The sequence below is a fragment of the Netta rufina genome, assembly GCF_964035555.1.
Source record: "Netta rufina genome assembly, chromosome: 2".
Classification (NCBI taxonomy): domain Eukaryota; kingdom Metazoa; phylum Chordata; class Aves; order Anseriformes; family Anatidae; genus Netta; species Netta rufina.
The window spans coordinates 9,461,236-9,487,398 of NC_140124.1; the positions used below are offsets into that span (position 1 = coordinate 9,461,236).

Sequence of the window (26,163 nt, forward strand, 5' to 3'; positions counted from 1 at the left end):
CCTTTTCAAACTAAAAGTATGTGGAGAAACAAAAGCAAGAAAACTACACTGAGAAGAACTGGGTATCATAGATTTAAATACTTGGTAGGATGGTGCATCAGGCATTGCACTGTTACTCTTCCTCGTTTTCTCTAGCTGTTTTGTTTTTGTTTCCCTGTTCTTTTTTTTTTTTTTTTTTTTTCCTTATTTTAGTCTACGCCTCCCTTTGCTTATTGTCCATTTAATTAAGATCTGCTTTGGCTTGGCTTAAATCAGTCCACTCTAATTGATTTGTGCTGCAGCCACAATTTATACTACTAGTATCGAGGAATGTAGGTATGGAATTAGTGATAATGATATAAAGAAGGAAGTAATTTGTACAGAACTTTTTGTTTGATTCATTTCAGTCACCCTGCAAATGATTTCGTGGACTCAGCATTTTGCTTAAAAGCAAGCTGATCATTAGGCTCCAAAAATTCTGAATCATCTCAAATGCTCAAAACAGGAGTTTACCATGGGAAGCTGCTTGCTCTTTTAAGTATGCATTTATAGTGCAGAAATAAAATTGCAAGAGTAAAGTTAATACATTCTGGAAGTTATTTCCTTACGAATGTCGATTTAAGCTATTCTGAGTGTGTTTTCTGCACTGTTGTCAGCCTGACAATTCCTTTGTGTACTTGTTAATTTAACATAACGATTATCTTTTGATTACAGATAGCTATGTTAGTACTAACCTTGTAAATATATGTCTAGCGCTAAAAGACTACCGAAATGCAGTATTTAACTCTAAATCTTCAGGAAGGAAAAGTGTGTATTGATTGATTGTGATATTTATTGGGTCATAATGTATTTAAATTTTCTTTAATGCATATGTTAGTGATTGTTTACTGTGATAAAGTGCATAGAGGTCTCTGCAAGGAGTTCTGCATGGAAAGAATTACCTCATGTCAGTGGTCACTCCTCAATTAAAAGTTCCATTAGCAGATGATTCCTGCTTCTGCTTTGTGTACTGATTGCATTTTATTGCCTCTAAATCAGGTTCCTAGACAGGGAATAAATAAACAGCTAGAGTGTGTGGTAATGGTATCCTGATCTTTTTTCACAGTTGGGAACACCTATGTCCATTTAAATCAATTAGGTTTGGAATACTTACTGAAATTATTCTATTTGAGCTCTCTTTAAAAATGACGAGTTCCGCTGCTGTTACAGTACAGATTTATCCTAGAGGCATATCCAGAGGTTAGTTGCATAGTAGCAAGTGTTTTAGGAGATTAGAATTTAAATATGGAGGATTTGGCTTCCTCCTATGTTCAATTCTTATTAAATTGTGTTTAAAATTGAGACACAGAACTTCAGTAGTGTTTGATAATTGTCAGTTACCCAGGTACCTATAACCATAACCCTTCCTTCTCGCACCCCTCAGAAACTCCCAAATGATACTGATAGCAGTTTGTATCGTGTACATGGTATAAATTATAGAGGTAACTGGTCCTGTAAAAAACAGTCTGATGCAATGATGGTTTTATGCAAGTACCAGCATTTCCAAGCATTACCAGCATTTCCAAGGCTCCTACGAGGAGCGGCTGAGGGAGCTGGGCTTGTTCAGCCTGGAGAAGAGGAGGCTCAGGGGCGACCTTATCGCTCTCTATGGGTACCTCAAGGAAGGCTGTAGCGAGGTGGGGGTTGGTTTGTTCTCCCACGTGCCTGGTGACAGGATGAGGGGGAATGGGCTTAAGTTGAGCCAGGGGAGTTTTAGGTTAGATGTTAGGAAGAACTTCTTTACCGAAAGGGTTGTGAGGCACTGGAACAGGCTGCCCAGGGAAGTGGTGGAGTCACCATCCCTGGAGGTCTTTAAAAGACGTTTAGATGTAGAGCTTAGGGATATGGTTTAGTGGGGACTGTTAGCGTTAGGTCAGAGGTTGGACTCGATGATCTTGAGGTCTCTTCCAACCTAGAAAATTCTGTGATTCTGTGATTCTGTTTTGGGTGCTTGATACTTCTATATGTGTCTATTGTAGCATGCTTGATACACTCCAGTAGTGTTTTTGGAAATGTATCCCTACTTTTTTATGGTAATGTGCTCATGAGTCAATCATGAGTTTGCTGTCTGCTTATCTAATGCCTGTAATCAATTCTGAATATTTACACTGACTACAGCAAATTTGACAGGCTGACTTGCATCTGAATCTTTGTTACCCCAAATCACTGGAGCTTCTATGACTTGGCCTTACCCAACTTCAGATTCCCAGCGAGTGAGAAATCAAAAGTAATACCAATTTACACGTGGCTTTAGTTGCTTCCGAAAAAATGCTTTAAAAGGTGAGGATGTTAGCACTGCTGCAAGGGATGTGAACAGAGCTCTCTCAGAAGCCTAACTATATGCATCTAGCTGTAGAATTTTGGTCTTCTACTTTTTTAAAAACAGAAAAGGCATCCTGTATTTGAGTAAGAACTGCAATATGTGTTTTCAGAGTCATGTAGGGGAGATATTGTGCCAGATTATCCGTTACTAATAGGATACAAATGGTTCAATTGTAGAGCTCAGAGAACAGAGAAAATGACTTAAAGCTACTCTGTAGTAGCCATACTGCTCTGTGACATGCATTTGATTTAATTAATTTTATTTCCCATATTGCTGTTAGGAACGATATCAATTTGATTTTGCTCAATTTAAAGCACATTATCCATAAGAAGTTACTTTATCTTCAAACTACTATACGCTGGCTTTGAAAGTGCTTCTAAACTGCAGGTGTATGTTAATTTTCATGTAACATATTTTTAGTTTTATCTTTCTCATTAGGGTAGAAAAGGCCCTGCTGGCCTCAAAGGGTTTGTGAGTAAGGTGAAATATATCTAGAATATAAATAATGTGGTAGAAGGAAGTTCTAATGGTTTTGCTATTTTTCTATCATTTTTATTAATGGTTCTGTATAGCTTTGAAGATCTATTGCACTCAGTAAGTGCTAAGTATTATTTAATAGTAACTGTTGAAAATGACTGAAATAGAAGGGGTTACGGTCTTGGGGGCTGATTAGGGAAATAACTGAATTTAAGCCCAGTCATTTACTGCCTCAACCTGTTACCCCTATATCTTTCTAATGATATGACTTTAGCATTGTTTAGGTTTTAATATACGGTTCTGAGCTGTGAAAGATTAATGGAAGGTAGGAACAATGACTAATTAGTTTTCTTAAGAAAGAATGTAGTTGAAATAATAAATGAGAGAACTAAATATAGATCTGAAAGCGTAAGTAGAGGCAATAAAGCTGCCTCTCATGTGGGAAGATTTAGTTGGTTCGTCTGTGAAGTTGTTTACACAATAACAACCTTATTAAGCATCTTGTAATGCTTGTGTAACCTCTGCTGTATAATGCGAATTTGTCTTCACATCTGTCAGAAATGACTAGTTGAAATTCGTCCACTTCTAAAACAAGAGGCAAGTTCTTTTCCTTTTGAAGAGCCCTTTCTTAAACCTTTGAGACATCCCTGAACAGCACCTTGTGACCACGCAGTGCTTAGACCATAACTGCGGGAGCTGCCACCGTCCCAGTCAGATGTTATTCCTGTTGAAAACAAGACGAAGTCCTACTTACCCCAAGGACTGCACGTTTCATTTTTCTCCCTGTCTTACCAGGTAGTGCGTGCAGCTGTCCTTCCAGCTGAGATCTTTCTTCCATAACATAAAGCTGCTAACTGCACGTTTGTGTTCTCAAAGCTGCTTGCCTTAACCATCCCTGTTCCCCCACACCGCAGATGGTTAATGAACGCATTCAGGATATGTTTAGGTATCTGAATGGAGTATTTTTCAGTTTAGATTACCGAGTTCTGATCTGTGTTGCTGAATGGCATCAAGGGTTTTGTAGCTGGCCCATGTTGCAATCAGTTTTAATTGAGCGAGGCACTATTTAGATGCTTTATTGTAAAGAGCTATTATTATTTAAAAGAGAACCAACAGCCTGTGTGTGGTTTGTGTATGAAGTCAAAACCTACTGACCACAGGAGGCTTTGTTATTTTGTTTGGTTTTTAATCTGGTGTCTTCTATTGGACTCCACACAGAGAGGAAAGAGAGCACGTGAAGTTCCTTTAACTAAAAACTACTTCTTCCATTTAACCAGGAGAAACCTTCTTTAAGCTATTCAGTTTAAACAAAAACAGACAAACAAAACTAGTGAGGCATCTAGAGAAAGTGGGGAAAATATGGGGTGAAGAGTATATAAATATAAAATACAAGTTTTATAGAATTTTATAAAAGAAATAAATAAAATCACATAAAAATGTTGCTAAAAACAGGCAGATTTGAAAACCTTTTGTTTCAGAAGCTTTTAAGTTATTTTAATGGTTACCTAGAGATGTCATAACTTTGCCTAAAGAGCATCCCTAGCCTCTGTGAATAAAAATGAGTGCTGGGAAATCCAGGTTGGCCCTTTCAGCAGACACAGCCTTTTAGCAGCAGGGAATGTGTCACCTAGGAGCACTGTGTTGCTTGTGCAATTGCTCTTGTTATGGACGTAGAATCATGTAGTGTGTTGGGGGTTGGCTGGGACCTTAAAGCCTGCCTAATCCCACCCCCTGCCATGGGCAGGGCCCCCTCCCAGCAGCCCAGGCTGCCCCCAGCCCCATCCAGCCTGGCCTTGGGCACTGCCAGGGATGGGGCAGCCACAGCTCCTCTGGGCAGCCTGGGCCAGGGCCTCACTGCCCTCAGTAAAGAATTTCTTCCAAATATCTAGTTTAAACCTACCCTCTTTTAGTTTAAAGTCATTCCCTCTTGTTCTGTCACCACACTCCGTGACACAGAGTCCTTCCCCAGTTCTCATGTAGCCGCCTTTTGATATCAGAAGGCTTCTGTAAGGTCTCCCCGGAGCCTTCTCCTCTCTAGGCTGAACAACCTCAACTCTCTCAGTGTGTCTTCACAGCAGAGCTGCTCCAGCCCTTTGAGCATCCTTGTGGCTTCCTCTGGACCCACCCCAACAGGTCTCTGTCCTTCTGGTGCTGGGGGCCCCAGAGCTGAGCACAGGGCTCCAGGTGGGGTCTCACAGGAGCAGAGCAGAGCAGGGACAATCCCCTCCCTGCCCTGATATTTGCGCTTCTTTTGATGCGGCCCAGAATACAGCCTTGTCTCTGCTTCTTACCACAAGCTCCCATGTGCGAGTTTCACCTTTATGAAAGTGGAATGCGAATATTCCAAGCCCTTAGAAACAAAATCTGCTGTCATATTTGACCAGCAGTTGTTCCCTTTATGGCTTCCTGTCTGGATTTTTCTCTTTATGTAGTCAGCTGCAGTTTATGGGACGGCAAGATTAAAAAAAAAAAAAAAAAAAATATCAAAAAAGGGCTGGTTAGAGAGGAAAGCTGGGAACAAGAACTCACAGAATCCATCATAGAATGGCACTGGTCCCATAGGTGATGACCGTAAGAGTTAAAGGAAACTTTTTCAAGGGGTGAGAGCACTTGAAATTTGCTAAAAGATTAGCTTCAAAATAGATGTTGGTTAAACTTGCTGGCTTTGATCTCTTAAAGCAGTGTATGAACAGGAACTTACAGTCAAACAAAGTCACCTCCCTCCATGAGTAAGCCAGTTTCTTCCATCAGCTATGTCATTTGTTGGCTGCTGGGGAAGAAAAGGACTGCTTCTGTGGGGAGAGCAGTGCTGGGTAAGTATGTTATAAGGGCGCAGCTTCATGCTGGAGCTAAGTCAGCCCGACAGCTGGCTACCTCCATAAGAGGTGGTCATGTTTCCCCAGCTGCCTCTCACACTGGGCTTGTGCCTCTGGGATGGTGATGTTGCAGAAGGGTCAGTTGAGAGAGCTGAATGGGTTGGAAACTCATAATCGGGTAGCTTAGAGCTCCCCAGAACAGGTCACTAAAGGAAAAGAGGGGAGGGGGCAATCTCCCCTTTAGGGACATTGGGGTAGCTGCAGTGCCAGAAGTACCCAGCAGGGTGGTAGAGCCCGTAGGCAGCTGACTGCTGTGTGGTCGTGCTGCCATCGAAACAGATGCTCTGCTGTTTGGTCTGGTTTCACCCATTGCTGTGAGCTGGATCTAGTTCTGAGCTGACAGGAAGCAAACCTTCACATCACGCCCACTTGCAGAAGGACCAGGAAAGGTGCAGTCAAACCCAGGTGAATCAGCTAATTCCTGATGGCAGGAATGTGAGGAATCGCATCTTGTGGCAGCAGCAAGTAGGTGGATCACTTCATGCTGACTGGGAAGTTAGATTCCAACTGACAGATAATGTTTCAGTTCATTCAGCCACTCCGTTGTACAGGGCACATCTCAGCAGCTCTGCGCAGTGCTGGGGCTGTCATAGTGTAAGTTACCTCTTTGGGGAGAGAAAAAAAAAAGTTTGTCATAATTCCATTTACCACGGTTTTAGTGATTTTTTTTTTTTAATTAAACTTCATTAGATTAGCCTGACTTTTATAGTAATTAAAACACTGCTCTTTGTCCTGTTTCCAAAAATGATTTGTTTCCAATATTGCACTCCCTTAGCTAAGAGGGGTGGTAGTAATTAAAGATATTTTCAAGTTGCCCAATTTAGTTTATTTAAAAATGCTTTATATAGTTTTTAGATGAAGTTATAAATGTTCTCTTTGGAACCACCTGAAGATTAATAGTGATGCATTTGAAAAGCATTATTTTTTTATTGATTCTTAATGTAGTAAATTACTGAAGTTATTTGGCAGCAAACAGAAATAGCCAGTGATGTTGTTCGCATTTATTTTCCTGATAGCGTCACAATTTGCATTAATTGCATTGCAGCTGCACTCACTTATATTAAAAAGCTTCTACTATAATTAATCCTTTTTATTTCAAATCATTTTGGCACAATTTCTAGCAATAAACACTCATAAAAGACAGACACTTGAAAAATAACATACAAGTTTCTTCAATATACCTATTGCTGTTTTTTCCTGACAAGGGATTATTGATAGGCTTCTAGGATCAAGTGTTGCAAGTGGCTGAGACTTAAGACCAGTTTGAAAAATGCTAAGTGGATTATTTTGCATAAAAAACAGACAGGTTTTGAATTTGTGTAATTAACCTGTGTTTAGAAAATACCTTGATTTATGTCCACATTTGTATTTCAGTTGCATACATTATGGAAATTTAATTTATAATCCATTTAGCTGATGCGATCATAGTTTTTAGTGCTATCATTTATTAGTCCTTGTATATTAAATGCTCTAAAGGCTTAAACCTGCCTTGTGTAAAAAATTACACCTCTGCATTTACATTTTATGAGTCATAGATGGAATTCCATTTTAAATTCGGGTAGCTTTGATATATTTAAGGAATTACAATAGCTTTATTGTTACTAATGCAGGAACAGCAAACACTGACCTTATACATTGCAAATTAATGATTTATCCCTCTAGTTTGCTTTTAAAGTCAACTATACAAATGAGGATTTCGACTTCTACACCTTGAATAAATCATATAGCTCTAAATATAATGCACCCTTTGGCTTTGAACTCGTTATTCTCAATTCTTTCTGCAAGGTCTAACTCACCTCATAGAAATGTTCTTTCAGAAGTTTAAGGAATTGTGTATATTTTTCTTGAAGCCTTTGTTGGAATATCACTGAGTGATTACAGCTACGTTTATTCTTTTTTTTTTTTTCTTTTTTGGTCATTGTGTTGCACTTTTTCTTTGAGTTTGCAGCAGATTATGGAGGAATTAAGTAATGCCAAAACAGCTCATAAAGAGAACAAACAGCGATGTTGTGTTGATGATGCTTTTTGTGATTAGCCTGGCAGTGATATTAATGGTACTGTGAAGATTTGATTGTCATTGTCAGAGGTGCTGATGCAGCAAACAGATTGGACAATAGCAAAGGCTGTGAGTAGACAGCATATTTCAGGGATTTTTTTGAAGGGGAAGGTCTCTCATTTTTCCTTTATTCACATTAACTTTCTCTAATGTTGTCATGCTTCCTCTCTCTAGCTTTAAAGTTTCCATCTCTACTTCTTTGACAGCTTTTCTATATCTTTTTCTTCCAATCAACAAGAAGTTGTTAATGATTATGTGAAAAATATGCCAAGTTGTTTGTGTTACACTGAAATGTAATGCATTGCATACATTAAATCAGCTGAAAGTGGTATTGCTCGGGGTTTCTGCGTTTTTGACAACTCTTGAGGAAGTTTTAAGTTTATAGAAAAAAAAAAAGCAACATGGTTTTCTTTTATGAATACTGGAAATTCAGGCTCACTTTTGATTTCAGCAGTAATTTGACAGGCATAGGAAGAATTGGACGTATGATGCAGTCCTAAGTGATAAGCTCTCGGCTTGGAAATCAGGATGTTCTTTTGATGATGCCACTGAGCAGAATTTATCTGTCTTTTTCATTTACTTAATTAGTTTTGATTAATTTTAGAAGTAAACAAGAGTAATGTACCATGCACCAAAATACAGGGCAATGATTCTGTATAACATGCAAGACAAATAGCTTGGATTAATTTAAATTGTCCTGGTTTTACGTAGTTATATTTCAGGGTTCGCCTGTATTTGTTTTACATGTAGCAATTGACATAAATCAAAAAATACTGCTTGTGAAGAACCAAATAGTTGAATGTAATGGAGATGATAACTCTTAAGACATTCCTGATGCATTGAATTGTTGTTTTTTTTTTAAAAAAAAAACTTTATTTTTCTTATGAATGATCTATATACTTGATGTTCTTCCTGTTTGGTGTGATACTTTGGACAAGAAGATTAATGATACAACAGGCTGTGACCTTACCTTTTAAATCACCACATGATTAATTTGTAAAATTTTGGAGCTTGGTATTTCGTGAAAGTATCCCAACTCCAAAATTCAGCTGAAGCTTTTTTGAATGCAATATCTGGGCTGTTGCCATACCAGAAGATCCTATTCAGGCACCAAATAAAGGAGTGGTTATAAAAAATTTGGGAAATACACGATAACTTTGAGTTCTTGCAAATACCACAATAAAATCTAATGTGCTTTTAATTGCTTTGTTTTTTAGGCTCTTTATGAAAATATGCTGGTGGAATTGCCGTTTGCTAGTTTTTTCCTCTCAAAGTTACTGGGGACAAGTGCTGATGTTGACATTCATCATTTAGCTTCATTAGATCCAGAAATGTACAAGAACTTGCTTTTTCTCAAGAGCTACGAAGGGGATGTGGAAGAACTTGGATTAAATTTCACTGTGGTAAACAATGATCTCGGGGAAGCCCAGGTACGAATAGCTACAGCTTTTTTTTTCTTTCATGTATGGCTGACGAATCATTAATATCCCTGCTACTTTATTTTTGAATTTGAAAGTGATAAGGAACAACTGCTGTAAGTGCTGTGTGTAGTGAGGCATCCATGGGGATTCTGACTCATTATTTGAAATGAAAAATAACTAATCTTGTACTTAAAAACTGTACTTTTGAAGATGTCATAAAGGCCTGGTAATTTAACTAATACATTATTGTGATGATTTTCTAACATTGATACATAAAAATTGATGTTGACTGAGATTACTTCTTGAACAAAATATTTCATATTATTTCTTTGATTCCATTTCAAATAATTGCAGAAATGAGATAATGCATAAACTGTAGAAGATCTGCCTGAGTTTGGAGTCAGAATTAGAAATCTGAATGGTTTTGAATAATAGTGACCCGTTGTTGTGAGATAAGGGCTGTTGCCTTCAGCTGTTACTACTCTGTTCAAATAAGAGGTCCTGAAATGTTAAATGTTAAAAATGTTAAAAAAAATAATAATCCCATTTTCATTTTTCTGAGGGCTGAACCACTTGGTGAGTCAGATGGGAAAAAATGGGTGTTCAGTAATTGTAAAGATGGGTTATTTAGGTCCTTAAGTATGAGTTTTTAGCGCAGTTGCATTATGCAGTTTGATTAATGCTTTTATTTGCTCTGTTGTGAAAGCTAACGCTCACTTATGCTCATAGTAAAAAATTAATGTCATCAGCGCCTGAAAAATATGCCTCTGTGGTAATAGAGATAATGTCTTCAGTCTTTTGTCAGGCTTCATCTTTCATTTTTGAGGAGTTAAAATTGTGTACTCATGACCTGCTTGTACTTGCTAATGGTATTTAATTAATAATTGGGTCAAAAAGTACACCTGACCACACTGTGACATGCAGCAGCATCCTGATTCAGGCCTTATTTCTCGTGGAAGAAATCAAGACTAACAGTGGGTATCCAGTCCCGTTCAGGTGGTGTGTTGGCCAGGGTGGGTTGGCTCAGGCACACCTGCACAGAACCAGCAGCACCACCGAGATGCAGCATCTAGCCCTGCAAATTGTTACCTGAGTTCTTCTTCTGCTACTTAAATCAGAGCGAGTTTGCTGTCCAAGACTTATTTCCACTGCATGAAGCTCAGACTTTCTTTTCTGTCACTCATTTCCTTTCATTTTGGAAGATCCAAAGCCTGAGTTGTACTGCAATTTTATATTACCCTCATATTCTGGGTTTTTGAATCATTCTGAAGGGGAGAGTCAGCAGTTTGGATATAAGTAATGTTTCACGTTAAATGTTCAACATATGCTGTTTTTTTCTTGGGTTGGACTCACTACATGAAAACTTCTGAATTGCACTGTTTTTAGAAGAACACTCAATCTTGAAACAAAGGCATGTGAAATGGACGCGTCAGAAAGTACATTCTTAGTTACAGAGCCAGTGCTTTATCGTAGCGTGTGCTCTAAGTGACTGACTCTGGAATCGGTTTCTGTGCTATAGGTGCGTTTGGTTACTGGGTTGCAAAGCACATGAGAAGGCAGTTGCCCGTATAAACTAGGACTTGCTGGGGCAGAGAAAAATCTTGTTGCTCACAGTTAACACAAATATGATTTAGTTTCTAATTAAAAATGAGAATTAGTAAATACTTTCTGGAGAGGTTGTAGTTTCCATTCTACATGTCTACTCAAAAAATCAACCATGCAAGCAAGTTAGAAGCATCCTTAGCAAGTAAGGCAGAAGCAGACAGAAAAGAGAAATATCTCAGAAATAACATGCAAAGAGATCCAAGACAGAGATGTTGCCTGCACTACCTGCTGCTACATAAACGTAAGAAGTGTGTTTGTGCCAAGAGGTCTGGTGCGTTCGTTAAATTTCTCTGAGGGCTATGTATTACGAAGACTCGATTTTTAATTATTTGGCTTAGCTTTAAAAGGAAGGTTAAATATAATTGTGAACTTCTGAGTAACCAAATGAAATGTGGGATAAATTAAATATTCTGATGCTATGTTGATGTTTATACTTTGAGAGAGAGCACTGTTCTCTTGGAGTATAAACTGTCTTTTAATGAGACTGCATTGTAGTGTAGTTCAATGCAGCTAATTGGTTCTTTTCACTGTCTTCTGTGTATTAATGCAACAAGTAACTTATATTTAATTTAGATACCTTAATAAACCTCCTATGGATAAATACAGTTAATCTGGTATTTGGCTCCTGTAACCATTGCGTACTAATTAATTATGTCAAGGTAAGGCTAATTCACTTTGGGAAAAGAGCTTAATTTGCACTCCTTATGGTGACTGTACATTATCTCTAGTTTTCAGCTAAACAACCACTTTAGTGTCTAATAAATTAGTGCCCAATAAATGCATCATAAATCTATCATTGTAAATAGCTATCCTCCTGACAGTGTCCATCGAGCAGTTGAGGCACAGAAGCATTATCTGCAATGAAAGACACATTCAGAAGGGGCTCGATTGCCTCTGTCACTAGTAGGAGGTAGAAATTCTATTATCAGCGTATTGATTCCAATCCTGTAATGTGCTTTTAGATCCCATTAAACTATTGTCAAAGTGCATTCACCAGAAGTTGAAAAAGGTACTTAATAATTTGCACATTAGACCTGCTAATTAGGGGAGCTCTGCCATCAACCTTACCTTCCAAACCCAAATAGCTTTAGCTTTTGATGAAGAACCATCTAATGCCACGATACCAGCCTAGATTACAGCTGTTAGATCTACTGCATAAAATGGCAGCTAGTAAAAAGTCTCAGAAAGAATTTCAGCCGATGGTTAGAGTTGCCTTCAAGTAGCCGTGTATATTGATTTTAATTTTTCTTTCTATCTTGTAGATTAGATAATGATAAAATCGTTATAAAATGCTTATAGTAAGGTTAATAACAAGAAAATACCTCTATTTCAGGCCTCCTTCCACCCCTGCCCTTTCATTTTTTAAAACGAGGAAGGTGAGTTTGGCGCTGGTCCAAGGGAAGAGAGGAAGTTTCAAATCTGTTACTCTTCCTTCAAAAACGTTAGATTCTGTGCTTCAGAAAGTTTCTCAGGCACTGATTCTAGAGGTTGCATGGATCAAAACAGCCTTGATATGATTAGAAGACCCTATGCATAAAGGGCTTAAATACAAATGTACAGAGCAACACTTAATATACAAAGCAGCAGTTTCTTTGAAATCTAAATAATACAGAAATAGGTGTCAGGACTTTTTTTTTTTTTTTTTTAAACAGATGTAAATTCTATTTGTTACTGAAGATACATTGACTAGTTAAAGGAGAGCTCTTTGGCTTTTAATTTCCTTGAGATAAAATTTTGATGTCTTTTGAAATAATTCTGAAAGTTTCATTACTCAGAAACAGTGGCTTAGGTGAGTGATTTTGGAGGTCTTTCAAAAGCAAAATATTTAAGATGAGGCTGATGCTTCTCAGGCAGATTTATAACACTTTACGGCAAATGCATTTGTAGGCATTCAAATGCAATCTCCTACCTGGAACTCCTGCCCCTACTATCTGGAAGGCAGATGCCAGAAAGAAAGAAAACCTTCATCTGTATATTTTCAGAATGGGGAAAAAATACAGGGGAGATACTTCAAAGATTGGAGTCAAAAAGAACAGAGAAATTTCATTCTCCTAAAAAAACAAGCTTGTAAGAGTTAACTTTGCCTAAAAGAATGCTATTTGAAATTGCAAGGGATATTTGTCTTAATATTCAGATACAAAAATACTTCATACTCCAGAATGCCTGGCTGACAGGTCCCTTATTCTTTCCTGAAGTATTTCCCACTTCACCCTCTAAGAGTTCCCTTTTTCTTCATTAGCTTGGGAAGCCAGTCACCGCCAGGTCTGTGTAAGCATTAAGTTTGTCTGCCAGGAGAGAGTTGCTATTTTCTGCTTCTGATCACATTACAAAGCAATTTTGTGTAACAGAGAATTATCAGTAAGCCAGAAGATGAATCTCCTGAATCCATTCTTCTTCAATAACATTTTTCTACCGTTTTTTTTATTTATTTCTGTATTATTCTAATGCTCAAAGTAGTGGATGTAACTTGTCTGAACTGTTCACTCGGACTGTGACCATGCAGAAACCAGAGATATATTTTATTATCTTTATATAAGCTGTGTGCAGTTGCTAGGAGTATGTGCTTGCAGGAGCATGTAATTGAATTTGTACCCAAGAAAACTTTAAGTGCTTAAGAATTTTGTTTGATAGTACTTAGAGGTGTATCTATGCTTCGGTCAGAGATCTGATGCAATTCCTCTATCCATGTTTCTTTTCTTGCAGACTTTTTTTTTTTTAAGTGGTACATTTTGATACTTCTCCTTCATTCTAAGACACGCTGCGTGAGTTTGGAATAGAATCTGTGGTATTGTCTGAATGATCTGAATACTGATCTAAATAACACATGATCTAAATATCACTTAATTCATTTTAAAATACATGATTTTGATAATGAACCAAATTGAAATGAAATTTACTCTTTTTCTTAACTTAGCTCTACAGAAGAGAACATAAGGTGATGACAAGTATTCCTGCTTTGGGAAGTTTCTCTCCCATCCTGTACCACCTGTGTTACTGTTTTGCACCATCTAGTGGCAGAAGTTGGATGTATAAAAGCAAAATGCAAGCTGATCTTAAAAGCTAGTCTTTTAAGACAAAGTATGTTGTGTTGTGCCCTTTCTGAACATGAAATCTTATGACAGATGTGCCTGACTTAAAATTGAATGGTAATTATACCACTGACTCTCTAAACCATTATGGACGTAATAAGTGAGTGAAAAGTGAATTGCATCTTCATTTGCTGTAGTTTTATCGCTAACCCTACCTTCACCATTTGCTGTCCCCTGTATAATACCCTTCTTAGCTTTGTGCCATAGTACAGTAGTTACTGCAGCTACACAAATCCTTTTTGTTTTTGACTGTGATGGTACTTTGACAAACAATGGTATGGTGGTAGAATAAACCTCACATTGATAGACTCTGGAAATGGATGGTTAGATCCCAGGCAAACCCCAGGAAATGCAGTTAACTGAATCCTGCGGTCTTACTTGTGGCAGTACAGGGTTGAGGGTAGGAAGAGGAGATGCAGAAGTGTTGCTGGATCAGGATCAGAAAACAAGGTTGGTTTGCTACTTAAAATGCAGTTTTTGTTTCCATGTTTATATTTTATTCTGATTTCTAAAAACAGTGGTCAAAAAGAGAACATACTTTGTCTCAGATATCCGGCATGAACATTGTAGAGAGAGAAAGCAGCTTTTCTTAGACGTTGAACACAGCTTTTCCTTAATCCATTGTGAAGATGCTGCTATTGTAACATGAGCATACATGTAAGTTTATCTGTGGTATCTCTCTATTTGCTGACCTGCGAAGAAGGTTGCAAGTTACACTTGTGTTGGTGTCAGCAGCGATTGCTTCACCTGGCATAGCATTGGTAGCGCTCATCCTGTAACACTGAGGAGGAGAGGAATTTAAATAGTAAGAGAGAACTTTCTGATCTTATTTAGGGTACGTAAAAGGGTATTTTATAAGAGATTACAGGTGCCTGGCTGACCTCAGCTTAGCAAAGAAGATTCTTGGAAGCTCAGTGAAGTTGCTGCCCTTAGGTAACACGTTCTGGGTGTGACTGAGGAAGGTAAGGAGCTGCATGAGCTACAGGGCAATACTGAACTCAGAACAATGGGTGTGAGCAAGCTTTACCTACTGGGTTCAAAATGGAAATGAGAAAGTTTATAACAATCAGATGAATGAAATCTTGACTGATTTTCCAGTGACAGTGGTAAAAACTATGACAGTAGAGCTGCAGGGTGAGACGTGGCAGATTTCTGTACAGGGTGGCTACCTGCAGTAGCAGAAGAGAAAGTGTAGCAACACAGAAGTCTCATCTCATCAGACAGCTTCAGTCCCATGATTTATTAATACTCCTTGTGGACTTCACCAGGAAAAACACCCTCAGGTCAGGCAGGGGCTTTGGGTCCTGCCCTGTACTCTCTAGGGTGGCTGTGGTTCTTGATGAAGGACCTCGCTCAAAGGGAAGCAAAGTAATGTGTGTCTTGTGGGGTGCCAGGGCATGAAAGTGTCAGCCAGAGTGACACCTTTGTTTCACTTGGCCCTTCAGGGAGTAGGACATAAACACAGCCGGTACTACCCATGCACAGAAATGGTGTGGTGTAGTTGAGGGCTTGTTTAATTGTAGGCTTAACAAAATCACAAAGCTTACCGTTGAAGGATTACGGTGGGAAGGAAGATATTTTTTTAATAGCCATTGTAATTCCGGTTGTTCTAGCTTACCAAGGAGAGTGGTAAATACTTCATCACACTGAGTTTCCACACTAGGATTGCCTGTTTCTCTTAAAAAAAAAAAAAAAAAAAAAAAAAAAGTGCTGTAACTCATCTCTGGATTTATTGAGTTAAATACAGGAATCTCTGGATAGAATTCACTGGCCTGTGTTGGCTGGGAGGTCATATTCACAGATCTTAATGTTCTCTTTCGGCCTTAAAAACCTATGAATCAGTAAAAGCCTGCATGCTCAAAAGTGTAGCCATTTTTTATCATCTTAACAATTTGTATGTTTCTTACTACTGAAAAAGCTCATGTTGTTGGGTAGCCTATTGCAAAACAAGCTATTCACGCGTTTAACTGCTCTAAAGACAGATTGATACCCCAGTCTGAAGTGCTCAGTTGTAAAAATAAAAATCCCAGTGTCCAGAGGGTAGAAAACTAACCATTTTTTTTTTTTTCCTGAAGGATTCAGCAGGTGGCCGCATCTCAGCTTTTCAGATTTTTAATCGTTTTAGTTCTACACCGATTCATTTAGATTGGGCTACTGTTCAGCAAAATTATCCTCCTGTGGTAAAGAGTAGAATATGCAAAGGTCATTCGTGTTTGAATACCATTTACCATCGATCCTGGTTTATTTCTTAATGCAATTACAGTACATTTATACTTTTTTCATAAAAAATTCTTCTATGCTAAGGTATCTTCAAATCTCGCAGCAGAAAAGCAAGGTTTGGGGTGGGTTGGTTGTTTTTTGTTGGAAGTACTGAATGTGTACAGCTTGGCTTTTCAGCAATAGAAACTGTGAATTCTTATCCGTTCTGTAAATTAGGCTTGTATCAAACCCTCATTTGGCTCCGTGGGCATTGCTTTTGCCATAATGTGGTTCTGCAGAATTCACTATCACCAAAAGTTAAATGGAAAAGCCCAGCCAGTGGAGCAGAGCTTTCCTAATTCAGATGGAAGGAGGCTGCCCTGTACGGGCGCTGTGCTTGCTCAAGACACTTGGTACCATCAGTGCAGCTGGTGGTCGGCTGGATTGCAGCTGCAGACCTAGGTCTGACAACTGAATGCCACACAAAGTGTTCTTATAAGTAAAGAGAAAATAACTGCCTTTATTACTTGTAATAACTTTTCAGGTGAATATTCTGGAGTATATTCCAGCAAACTTCAGATATTTAAATAACTTCCCAGAATGTTTTGCAGTTCAGTTTTTCCAGTTACACAGAATTAAAGTTTTCCAAGAAGATGAAGCCTTGTTATCTTTACAGGTGGTTGAGCTGAAGCCGGGTGGAAAAGATATTCCCGTTACCAGCGCTAACCGAATAGCGTACATCCACCTGGTGGCAGACTACAGACTGAACAAACAAATCCGACAGCATTGCCTCGCTTTCCGTCAGGGACTGGCCAACGTTGTGAACCTTGAATGGCTTCGAATGTTTGATCAACAGGAAATACAGGTACTTCTGCTTAAAACTGCAGAAAACATTTGCTTTAAGTGGCATCTTTTTCCCTCTAATACAATTGTTTAATTTCCTTCACTGTTAGGTTCTGATTTCTGGTGCCCAGGTTCCTATTAGTTTGGATGACCTTAAATCTTTCACAAATTATTCAGGTGAGTATATTGTAGTTATATTTTAAAAAGCTAGGATAATAAGAAAATTTATTTATTCCTGCGCCAGTCATATAGGCTTTTTTTTTTTATATAAGTTGTAGGATCTGTTCTTATGAATACCGGGAGCCATAGGTATGCAGTTTATTTTATTTGCAAGCTTATATCTATGTTTCAAGCCAGGTAATTAGAGGGCATGTAATTCCTTTACTGACTCATAGAATCGTAGAACAGTTTGGGTTGGCAAGGACCTTAAATAAAGCTCATGTAATTCCTCCTCCCCTGCCACAGGCAGGGCCCCCTCCCAGCAGCCCAGGCTGCCCCCAGCCCCATCCAGCCTGGCCTTGGGCACTGCCAGGGATGGGGCAACCACAGCTCCTCTGGGCAGCCTGGGCCAGGGCCTCACTGCCCTCAACATGAAGAATTTCTTCCTGATATCTAATATAAATCTACCCTATTTTAGTTTAAAGCTTTGTTCTATCTCTACACTCCTGACACAGAGTCCCTCCCCAGCCCTGGCAGGCTGCTGTGAGGTCTGCCTGGAGCCTTCTCCTCTCCAGGCTAAACAATCCCTTGGCCTGTCTCCATAGCAGAGGTGCTCCAGATATCTGAGCATCTTGGTACAAAATGGGTGTAAGTCAGTGATTGTGTCTGGTTGCCCTGTCTATAAAGCCATCCCAAATGGCTTTGGGATGGTTGCCTCTGTTAACACATCCAGACCATTTCTAAGGCAGCCTGAACTCATACTTTTTCCTTGTGAGACATGCAATGTATCTTCATTCTTCTCTGCATTTATCATAAAATGCTAAATTCTAAAAATACTAAAAAGTAGCTACGGTTATCCTGAGTCCACATCCTAGCTTACTTCAAGGTAAGGTAGGTAAGTTGATGCATTAAATAACATCCTGAATCTTGCAGATTTTGAAAATTACTTTAGTTAAAGACAGCAACCCAAACTTACTAGTGAAATGCTAAACTAAAGAAAATTAATAAAAAATAAGAAGATTTCAGTGAAGGAAACTGCAGTTAAGAAGCTGAGAGACTTAATAGCCATGGGTATACAACAAATGAGAAACTCAAAGCGCAGTGATCAAAGAGATCTGTAAATGAGAGGGGTTAGCAATGTAAACCTTTTGGCGTCAATATTTTCCCCAAGCTTTCAAAATTGTATGCTAGGTTTTCTGAGGAGTTAATTTCTTGCATAAAACTGTTCAATCTATAAATGATTTTAATTTTATTACAGGTGGCTACACAGCAGACCATCCTGTAATTAAAATATTTTGGAGAGTTGTAGAAAGCTTCACTGACGAAGAGAAACGCAAACTTCTCAAGTTTGTAACAAGCTGCTCTCGGCCACCTCTGCTGGGGTTTAAGGTATGTCCTGATTTCTTGGCAAGTTTCTGTCTATGTTACAGCTTATGATACAAGCCCTTTTTTTCGGTAGGAATTTAAAATTAGAGAATAATGTCACTTCCTGACTACAGATACAGTTTAAATGCTTGCACTTGGATATAATGAATAAAAATATTTCATTGCATTGTTTTATTGTTTTGTATTCTAACTGTAAAATTTAGTGGGCCTAAAAAAGCAATGGCTAAAGCTCTTACTCTTTGTCGTGAAAGGTCCTTTCTCTCATTTCGTATTCCTGTACAGGAGCAGTATTGCCACCAGTTTCAAGGAACAGGTTGAGTTAAGAATAATGTTGTCAAAATCAGGCAAAAGATGTTTTAGGTTATAAAAAATATTAAATTCAACCACTGAAATTAAGCATTTGTGGCTGGCAATTTATTGTGCATCCTTCTAATTACCATTTACCTCCTTATAAGATCATGGCTCATTACCCTTTGTATTCAAATATTTTGCTACTATCTTTAGAGTTTTTTGTTTACAGGGAAGCTAAAGTGTGAAGAAAACCTGTCCATTGCTGATAAAACTAAAGAGAGGATGAGGCACAGTGAAGATGTATTTTGAAATTAAAATAAGTAAAGAAAATAAAAGGAAATAAAAAAATAAAAGGAAATAAAAGAATAAATTGCTTAGTACCATCACCTTTAGTGCAGTGGTCAACAGTGTATTTACTGTTGTACTATTTAATAAATCTAATATTAAGCTGGGTTTACTGAGAACATAAATACAGACATTGCTTCACATAATTGTTTCGAAGTAAGGATATGCTGAGCTGTTTTGTTTTGCTGCCGTCTTACAGTTGCTAAATAAAGTTGGAATATATGTACTTAGTAACTTTTCACGTGGTAAGGTACTGTGATATGATACTTAATTAGCAGTGGATAGTGGTAATTGTCTACACTTATTAGGTGAAATAAGTAGATGAACCCATAAGAAACCAATGCAAGTTTTGTATAAGTGCTAAAGCTGTTTTGTAAAATACCACACTTACTCTATTACCCAGTGGTGTGTGTGTATGATTTCTCAGGGAGACAGATACTAACACTTTATATAGGAACAAGGACTTCAGATGTGCACAATAGTCTGGAAGTGTAAACAATATATTTGGAATATTCCAAACAATATATTTGGAATATATTTGGAGTTCATTCTCATTTTTTCTTCTCTTAAAATCAGAATTTTAAAAATACTTGAAAGGCAACTGCCAGAAGATTTTTTCAGATCTGTGAATCAAGCCCTTCCTATGCTGGAGGTGGCACGGGATAAAAGATGTCAGGTGTGAAAAACAAAACACACGTATCTGAGATGTTTGTAGTACCTCCATTTTTCTCTTACTGAATTAAACAAAATCCATTCTAGAATTTTCAGACTCTTGATGATTTATCTTTTTTCATCAGTACAGTTTTCCTCTGGAAAACAGACAAGATGTTCCAATATTGAAAATCAATGGTCTCCATTGCAGACACTCTGCTGCTTGAATGATCTGAAATAGATAAAAGCCTACGTGTGTTATCGTACAGCAGCATGTGGAGCAGTTGCTAGGGGTAACCAAAGAGTACTTGTGGTGGCTTAAACAGCTGGTTTTAGGCTGCAGGGTGATTTCAAAGTGGAGGCGTTTTCAGTGCCACATAGGGCAAGGAGGCAAGGCCCTTTGCCCTTGACTTCCCTCTGTCCCTTTGTGCATTGCACTTGACATTTGTCTCCTTCAGGCCTTCCATTTGTTTTGCTGTGTCTTTACTAGCTGGTACAGGTATGCAGCACCGTCGTGGTGTGATCATTTAAGCCTTGTTTGGGTACAGTCCTGTAACCCGCTGTGCAGTCTCAGCCTCCACTTAATACCTTCGGCTGCTGCAGTGAGTTCTGCGCAGTGCTGCCAGCACGTGGATAGGCAGTGTGCCAGGCAGCTTCAGCACCTGCACTCTTCAGCTCTTTCACAGGCACCTAGGAGAGGAGTGAGTGCGTTCAGATGGTGATTTGTCAGAAGCAATGCATCTAGGGTATTCGTTGGTTCATTTGTGTGACTGGTTATTTAAAATCCTACAAGTATTTCTCTTCCTCGTGTGAACCTGGAGAGTTTATCACTGCACGGTCTCATTAGCAACAAACAGGATTCTACAGGGCAGTGGGAAGGAAAATTAGAAAACTGAGAGATGGGACCAAGATGGATAGAACAGAGCACAGCAATCATGTAGTGAAGGGAGAACTGGGAAACGGTTGTGTGGGAACAAAGTAAAGACAAGTCTAGAAATGTTGTCACCCTACTTGGAAGGGAGGAAGGAGCAGGAGAGGCTCTGAGGTGGCTAGCATGATGTTGGAAGAGATGGAGGAGGAAAAATATTAATGCTGACAGTGACACGTTGAAAACTGGATGTAACAAAAACAAGCGTGGAAAGTTGTAAGTTTGTATGTGGGAGAGGTGACAAACTGGCTTCAAGATATTTGGCTAGGAAAAAATGGAGGTGAAATAGTTATTGCTATAATGCTGAAAAATTGGTATTTTTTTTTTTTTTTTTTTTAAGCAACTGTAAAAGGGGCTTGCAAGCATAGCCACATGCAAGTCTTGGTAACAGAAAACAGAGTGAAGAGGCATTACTGCTGCTTTGCTGGGCAGCACTGAGCAGGAGTTAGGTCAATTACTTCCATGGTGCTTGCCACACAGGTTGTCTTGTAATTTGCGTATGTGGATTACCGAAGTATTTTTATTCAAATGGGTTTACCTATAAACCAGGGGGTTGCCAGGAAATGCTGGCCAATATTTGCCTGAAAAGGAAACAGGTAATTGGTATTGTCATGAGCAGTAATCTCTTAGTAGCCTATGACAATGTGATGCTTAGAGCTTTGCATGCTGTACTTTGTGGAACCTTCACCTGTTCTTAAAATTAGTGCATGTTGATTTAAGACAGAACAGAATGGTTCTGTTGGAATGGGCCTTCACAGATCTTCAAGTCCAACTGCCTGGCCTCTTCAGGGCTAACCAAAACGTAAAGCTTAATAAAGATTTATTAAGGCCATTATCCAGGTGCCTCTTGAACACTGACAGGCTTGGGGCACCAACCACCTCTCTAGGAAGCCTAGGGACTCTAGGACTCCTTTTCTCCAGACTGTACAGCCCAGAGGAGGGAATGTCTTTGACATTCCTACCTTACAGGTAGCACAGTCTAGCTTTACATCCTCTAAAAATATAGAACTCTTACTGCCAGTTTCAGACTCAAAATAACATTTACTAAAGCTAATTAAAATTTAATAAGTTTAATAAATGTGATTATTACAGAAAAAATCATTAAAGCACAGTTGAAAATTGTTAAGCTCCAATCAGGTCAGATAATAAATGGATGATACTTTTCACTTCCAAACTATTGCAGCTTCCCGCTGTACGGTATTTAATTATGCAACAACTGGTGCCCTTGGCATGACATTTCAATTCAGAACTTAATTTTTCCATTTTTAAAGCTAAAGTAGAGGAATTCAATTAGCATTTTGAAAGGTACACTAAAAATGCAGCATTTTAGCCATGAAATACTTTTTAAGGCCTCCATTTGAACAATAATTTAACTTAGAATCTCATTGACCTTCTGCCTTTGGAGCTGGGATTTTTTTCTTCCAGTTTCTGAAATCAGAACTGCTTTACCTCAGGCGAGTGTTTGATAAAATGAATACTTCGTTGCCAGCAGAAGCAGTGCTTAGAAGTGACAAATATTTTATTTTATTTTTTGCTATGGACTTTTCCAGAAAAAAAAAAACAAATCCCATTTACTGAAACAAAATGTTACATACGAAATTACATACAACAGACAAAAGCCTGTTCCTCAGATCCATGGTTATCGCATCATGAGAATAAGCAGGGTTTGACAAGATTCTGTTATTAGAGTCGTTGTGCACATCTGAATCATCCCAGTGACACCTGAATGGTTTTATAATTATGAAGAAATAGTAGAATTGCTTTAAATACAGGTAGTTCTTTATTTGGAGAACATGAAGTACCTCTTGATTGAGAGTTCTAGACCACCCTAGTGTAAATACTTCCATAATCTAACGCATAAACAGATCTACTGATGTCATTAGTAGTGCTTGCCTTAGAATTTATAAATTTTAGGCTTCTTGAAAGATCAATTTAGACAAATCTGTTTAGGGCAAGAAGAGCCTTTAACTTGAGTCATGGATAGTATCAGACAATTGAATTTAACAAAGAAAATGATAATATACTGTGGTGTGTAGTGAGGTGTGAAGTAAAAGGAAGGCCTGATACTTATCTGCATGAAGAATTTATACATCTGGGGAATGCCAACAAACTAAAGCTCTAGAAGGAAAACACTGAAAGGGCATGTTTGGTCATGGTTTGTTTAGGATTTTTTTATTTTTTTTTTTGGATGTCAGAGAAAGGAACTTATGTGGTGATGTAACTTCATCAAATTTCTGCTTACAGTCTGGTCAGTCATCCTCTTCTCCTCAGAATATCACTCCAACAGGACAAGTAAATGCTCATGTAGTATTCATTCATAAAATTGGAATACTTTTAAATGTCACTAGAAGAACGTTGTAACTGTCACGGCACGTCACTTCATTAGCTAGAGCAAAAATCGGTTTGTTGGGATTTTTGTGTGTACAGAAACAGTCTCTTCCCTGCTGGTGGGGGGCGGTACAATTCTCAGAAGAAATCATGTCATTCCACAGTAACAAAAGTTATACAGTACTCAAACATGACAGAATATCCTCTTCCATTGCTGCTAGTGGTCTTAGTTCCCTGTGTTCAGCATCTACTTCACTGGTACAAAACTTCAGTGTAACAGGAACTCCTCATTCTCCTGTTCCTACAGAAGAAATGGGATCCATGTGCATTTGGGAGGCTTTGGAAGAAGAGCCTATGGTTGGGAATCCTTTGCTTCTTTCTCCCAAATACAACTAGGATTTTCTGCATGCTGCAGTTCTACTCTGCATTTTGTATTTCACTTTTTTGTAGCATCATATATTTGGAGAATAGAGTGCACAAATAATGAAAAATTATTTCTTTTTCCTTAGAACCGGATAAATGGCTTTGTATTTTGCAAGGACGATTTTGATGGGGATGGGATAGAGAGGGAAGTTCTACCTGATTCAAAAGGGCTTTTGGGATCATGAAGAATGAAAGGAAAAGAGGGGGAAAAAAAAGTCAGCTGTTAGGGGTTAGATTTGGGCCTGTATTTATTTTTTTTGATGTGCTTTTTTTCCTCTTGCGTTTTTCAGGAGTTATATCCTGCATTTTGCATTCACAATGGAGGATCTGATCTAGACCGGCTACCGACTGCCAGTACCTGCATGAACTTGCTGAAGCTTCCCGAGTTTTACGATGAAAATCTTATGCGAAGCAAGCTCCTCTATGCCATTGAATGTGCTGCTGGATTTGAACTAAGCTGAGTCAAACTGATGCTTACTTGGATGGTCTGCAGAGGAACGAACCAGTGCCTACTCGATAAGCAGCACCCATACCCAAGCAGTTTTAAGGGAATTCTGTCCGCATTTCTGCAGCTCTTATGTCTTATCAAATGCCCTCAAATAGGTTTCATTTTTAAACACAGTTTGTTAGTTAGCTTTCATTAATATTACATTGACACTGCTTTATGATTCAAAATACTGAATGCTGTTTGCAGTGTGGTTGTTCGGTGTTTATGCGAAGAAGGAGCACGTTGAAGAAACAGTGACATCTCAGTGAAATTAACCAAAGATGAAGCTTTGGCTTTGTGCTGTTCAAGTATAAATAATTTCCCAAACTGGCAATAAAGTTGTGTACCGTGCAGCACATTGGGATGAGACAGGGCTAACATCCTGTAATTAATCTTTCAGATGAAAGCAAAGCAGATGTTTGCAGATAGCCCACAACTGAGAGGATAAAAATGCTCATTACTGGTAACCTATCATCTTGACTTACGTTATAGAATTGTTTACAAACCAGAGTTGTTGCAATTAAGGTATGACTGATTTTGTTCCATACTACCTTCCCTCAAGATGGTAGGCACTGAGATAAATGCTTAGGATATTTTTTGTGCTTTCCAGAGAAATCAGATGCACAGGCTTATTTTATTTTAAGTTCAACCTTTGGCTGCATCATTATCACTTGAACACTGTCGTAAATGGATCTGACTATCCATGTTTTGTCTGCTCCATTTCTGTCTTTTGTGCCTGTACAGATTTTTTTTTTTAATATATCGGACTCCTGTTGCATAGACAGCACATGCAAAAGTCATCACTTTGGAACATGTAACAGCGATTAAAATTATTTGAACCAAAGTTATCAGGCTTTATCTTTTATATTTGAAGCCTGTGGTATTCACATTCCTTTTCCCTATCATTTCTTTCCATCCTAAATGCCATACCTGTGTTGTAGACACTAGTCAAATTCATTATTTTTTTGTGATTAAACAGCTTTTATATCCACCTGCCTGCAGAATTTCTGCTAAGACAAGTAGGTGGGAATATGCTGCTTAATGGAATTGGATGATTGGATATCTGGGGAAAAAAGTGGTTTCGTATGGAAGGAAATGATCCCCTAGTGGTAGGCACATCGCTGGGTATTCATGCACAAACTGCAGTCAATTCAAATATGGGATTATAGTTCAAACTGTAAGGTTCATAACGGCATCCCTCTGAACTTTAGTTTTATATTTTAAATCATCAACATTTACAATCAGATTTGTATTCATCACTTATGCAAAAAAAAAAAAGTGCTGTTACTGAAAACTGTTGGATTTCATATTTAAGAAGCAGTAACCAGCAATATCCTTTAAATGTGGGGAAACGGAGTGATTTTAAGATGTTTACTAGTAACCATATAAATGTATAATTTCTTAATTTGGGTAATAAATGAAGTGTTAAAATGCTATTTGTAGTCTTGATGTACAGAAATAAAATGATTGGTTTTCTTTTTGGTTTTGCTTTAGGCTTTTTATTTATGTTAAATATTACATACCCAACCTATTCTTTATCCCCAAATTCTTTTCTTGTATATTTTTCTACATAAATTATGGAACTTGTAAAGAGGTTGAAAATGAGACCAGTAATAGTGGAACTGCCTCCTCTCAATTAGGAAACCTGGACACTTCTCTTAGAAAGCATTATTTATTTTATAACCTAATGGTTTAAATATTTTGAAATTATTTTTCAATTTCATTCTTTGCTATATTGGTAGTGTCGTATTTGTATTTTGTATAATTAAATTAAAATTTATTAAATACTCATATTCAGAGATTGTTCTGGGGTCAAGCCACATACGCATGACTGGTAAGGTATGCTTTCTGCTTTTGTAAAAGGAGACAGTGCACACTATTCCTGTCTGTCACTGTGAATACAAGCTCTAGACAGAGGGTAGGCTGGAGGAAGAGTGGTTTGCAGGTAGCAGTAGTCATCTAATTGCAAGAATCGCACACACAGTGGTAGAAAACTTCATTAGAGAATTTGAGTTCACTGAAAATACTGTTTATTTCTTCAGAAACTGGTACTCGTTGATCTTGTTTTGTATATTCTGTACATTAAGTACAAAATTCTGACACAGGTCAGTGGAGCTGTAGCCTGGAGATTTCATTCTGCATTTAGTCAGTTGGAAATCTGTGCTGCGACGTTCTATCACTTCCAGTATTCAGACTGCAAGAAGAAGAGGGTAGGACTTTCCTTTGGCAACAAGTGTTCTCAGTTCTGCCTGTCAGCT

The 26,163-nt window shown here is 38.2% G+C and overlaps 1 protein-coding gene across 1 annotated transcript in view; it reads left to right on the forward strand.

The window, feature by feature from the left end:
- The window catches only part of UBE3C (ubiquitin protein ligase E3C), a 76,521-nt gene extending 51,137 nt beyond the window's left edge, over positions 1–25,384 (forward strand). Inside the window, exons 19-23 of the mRNA XM_084282658.1 lie at positions 8,968–9,180; positions 16,741–16,929; positions 17,018–17,084; positions 18,325–18,455; positions 23,709–25,384. Of these exons, the coding sequence (XP_084138784.1) occupies positions 8,968–9,180; positions 16,741–16,929; positions 17,018–17,084; positions 18,325–18,455; positions 23,709–23,879 (771 nt within the window). The 3' untranslated portion in view covers positions 23,880–25,384. The remainder of the gene's footprint in view (positions 1–8,967; positions 9,181–16,740; positions 16,930–17,017; positions 17,085–18,324; positions 18,456–23,708) is intronic.
- Positions 25,385–26,163: the final 779 nt, after the last annotated feature.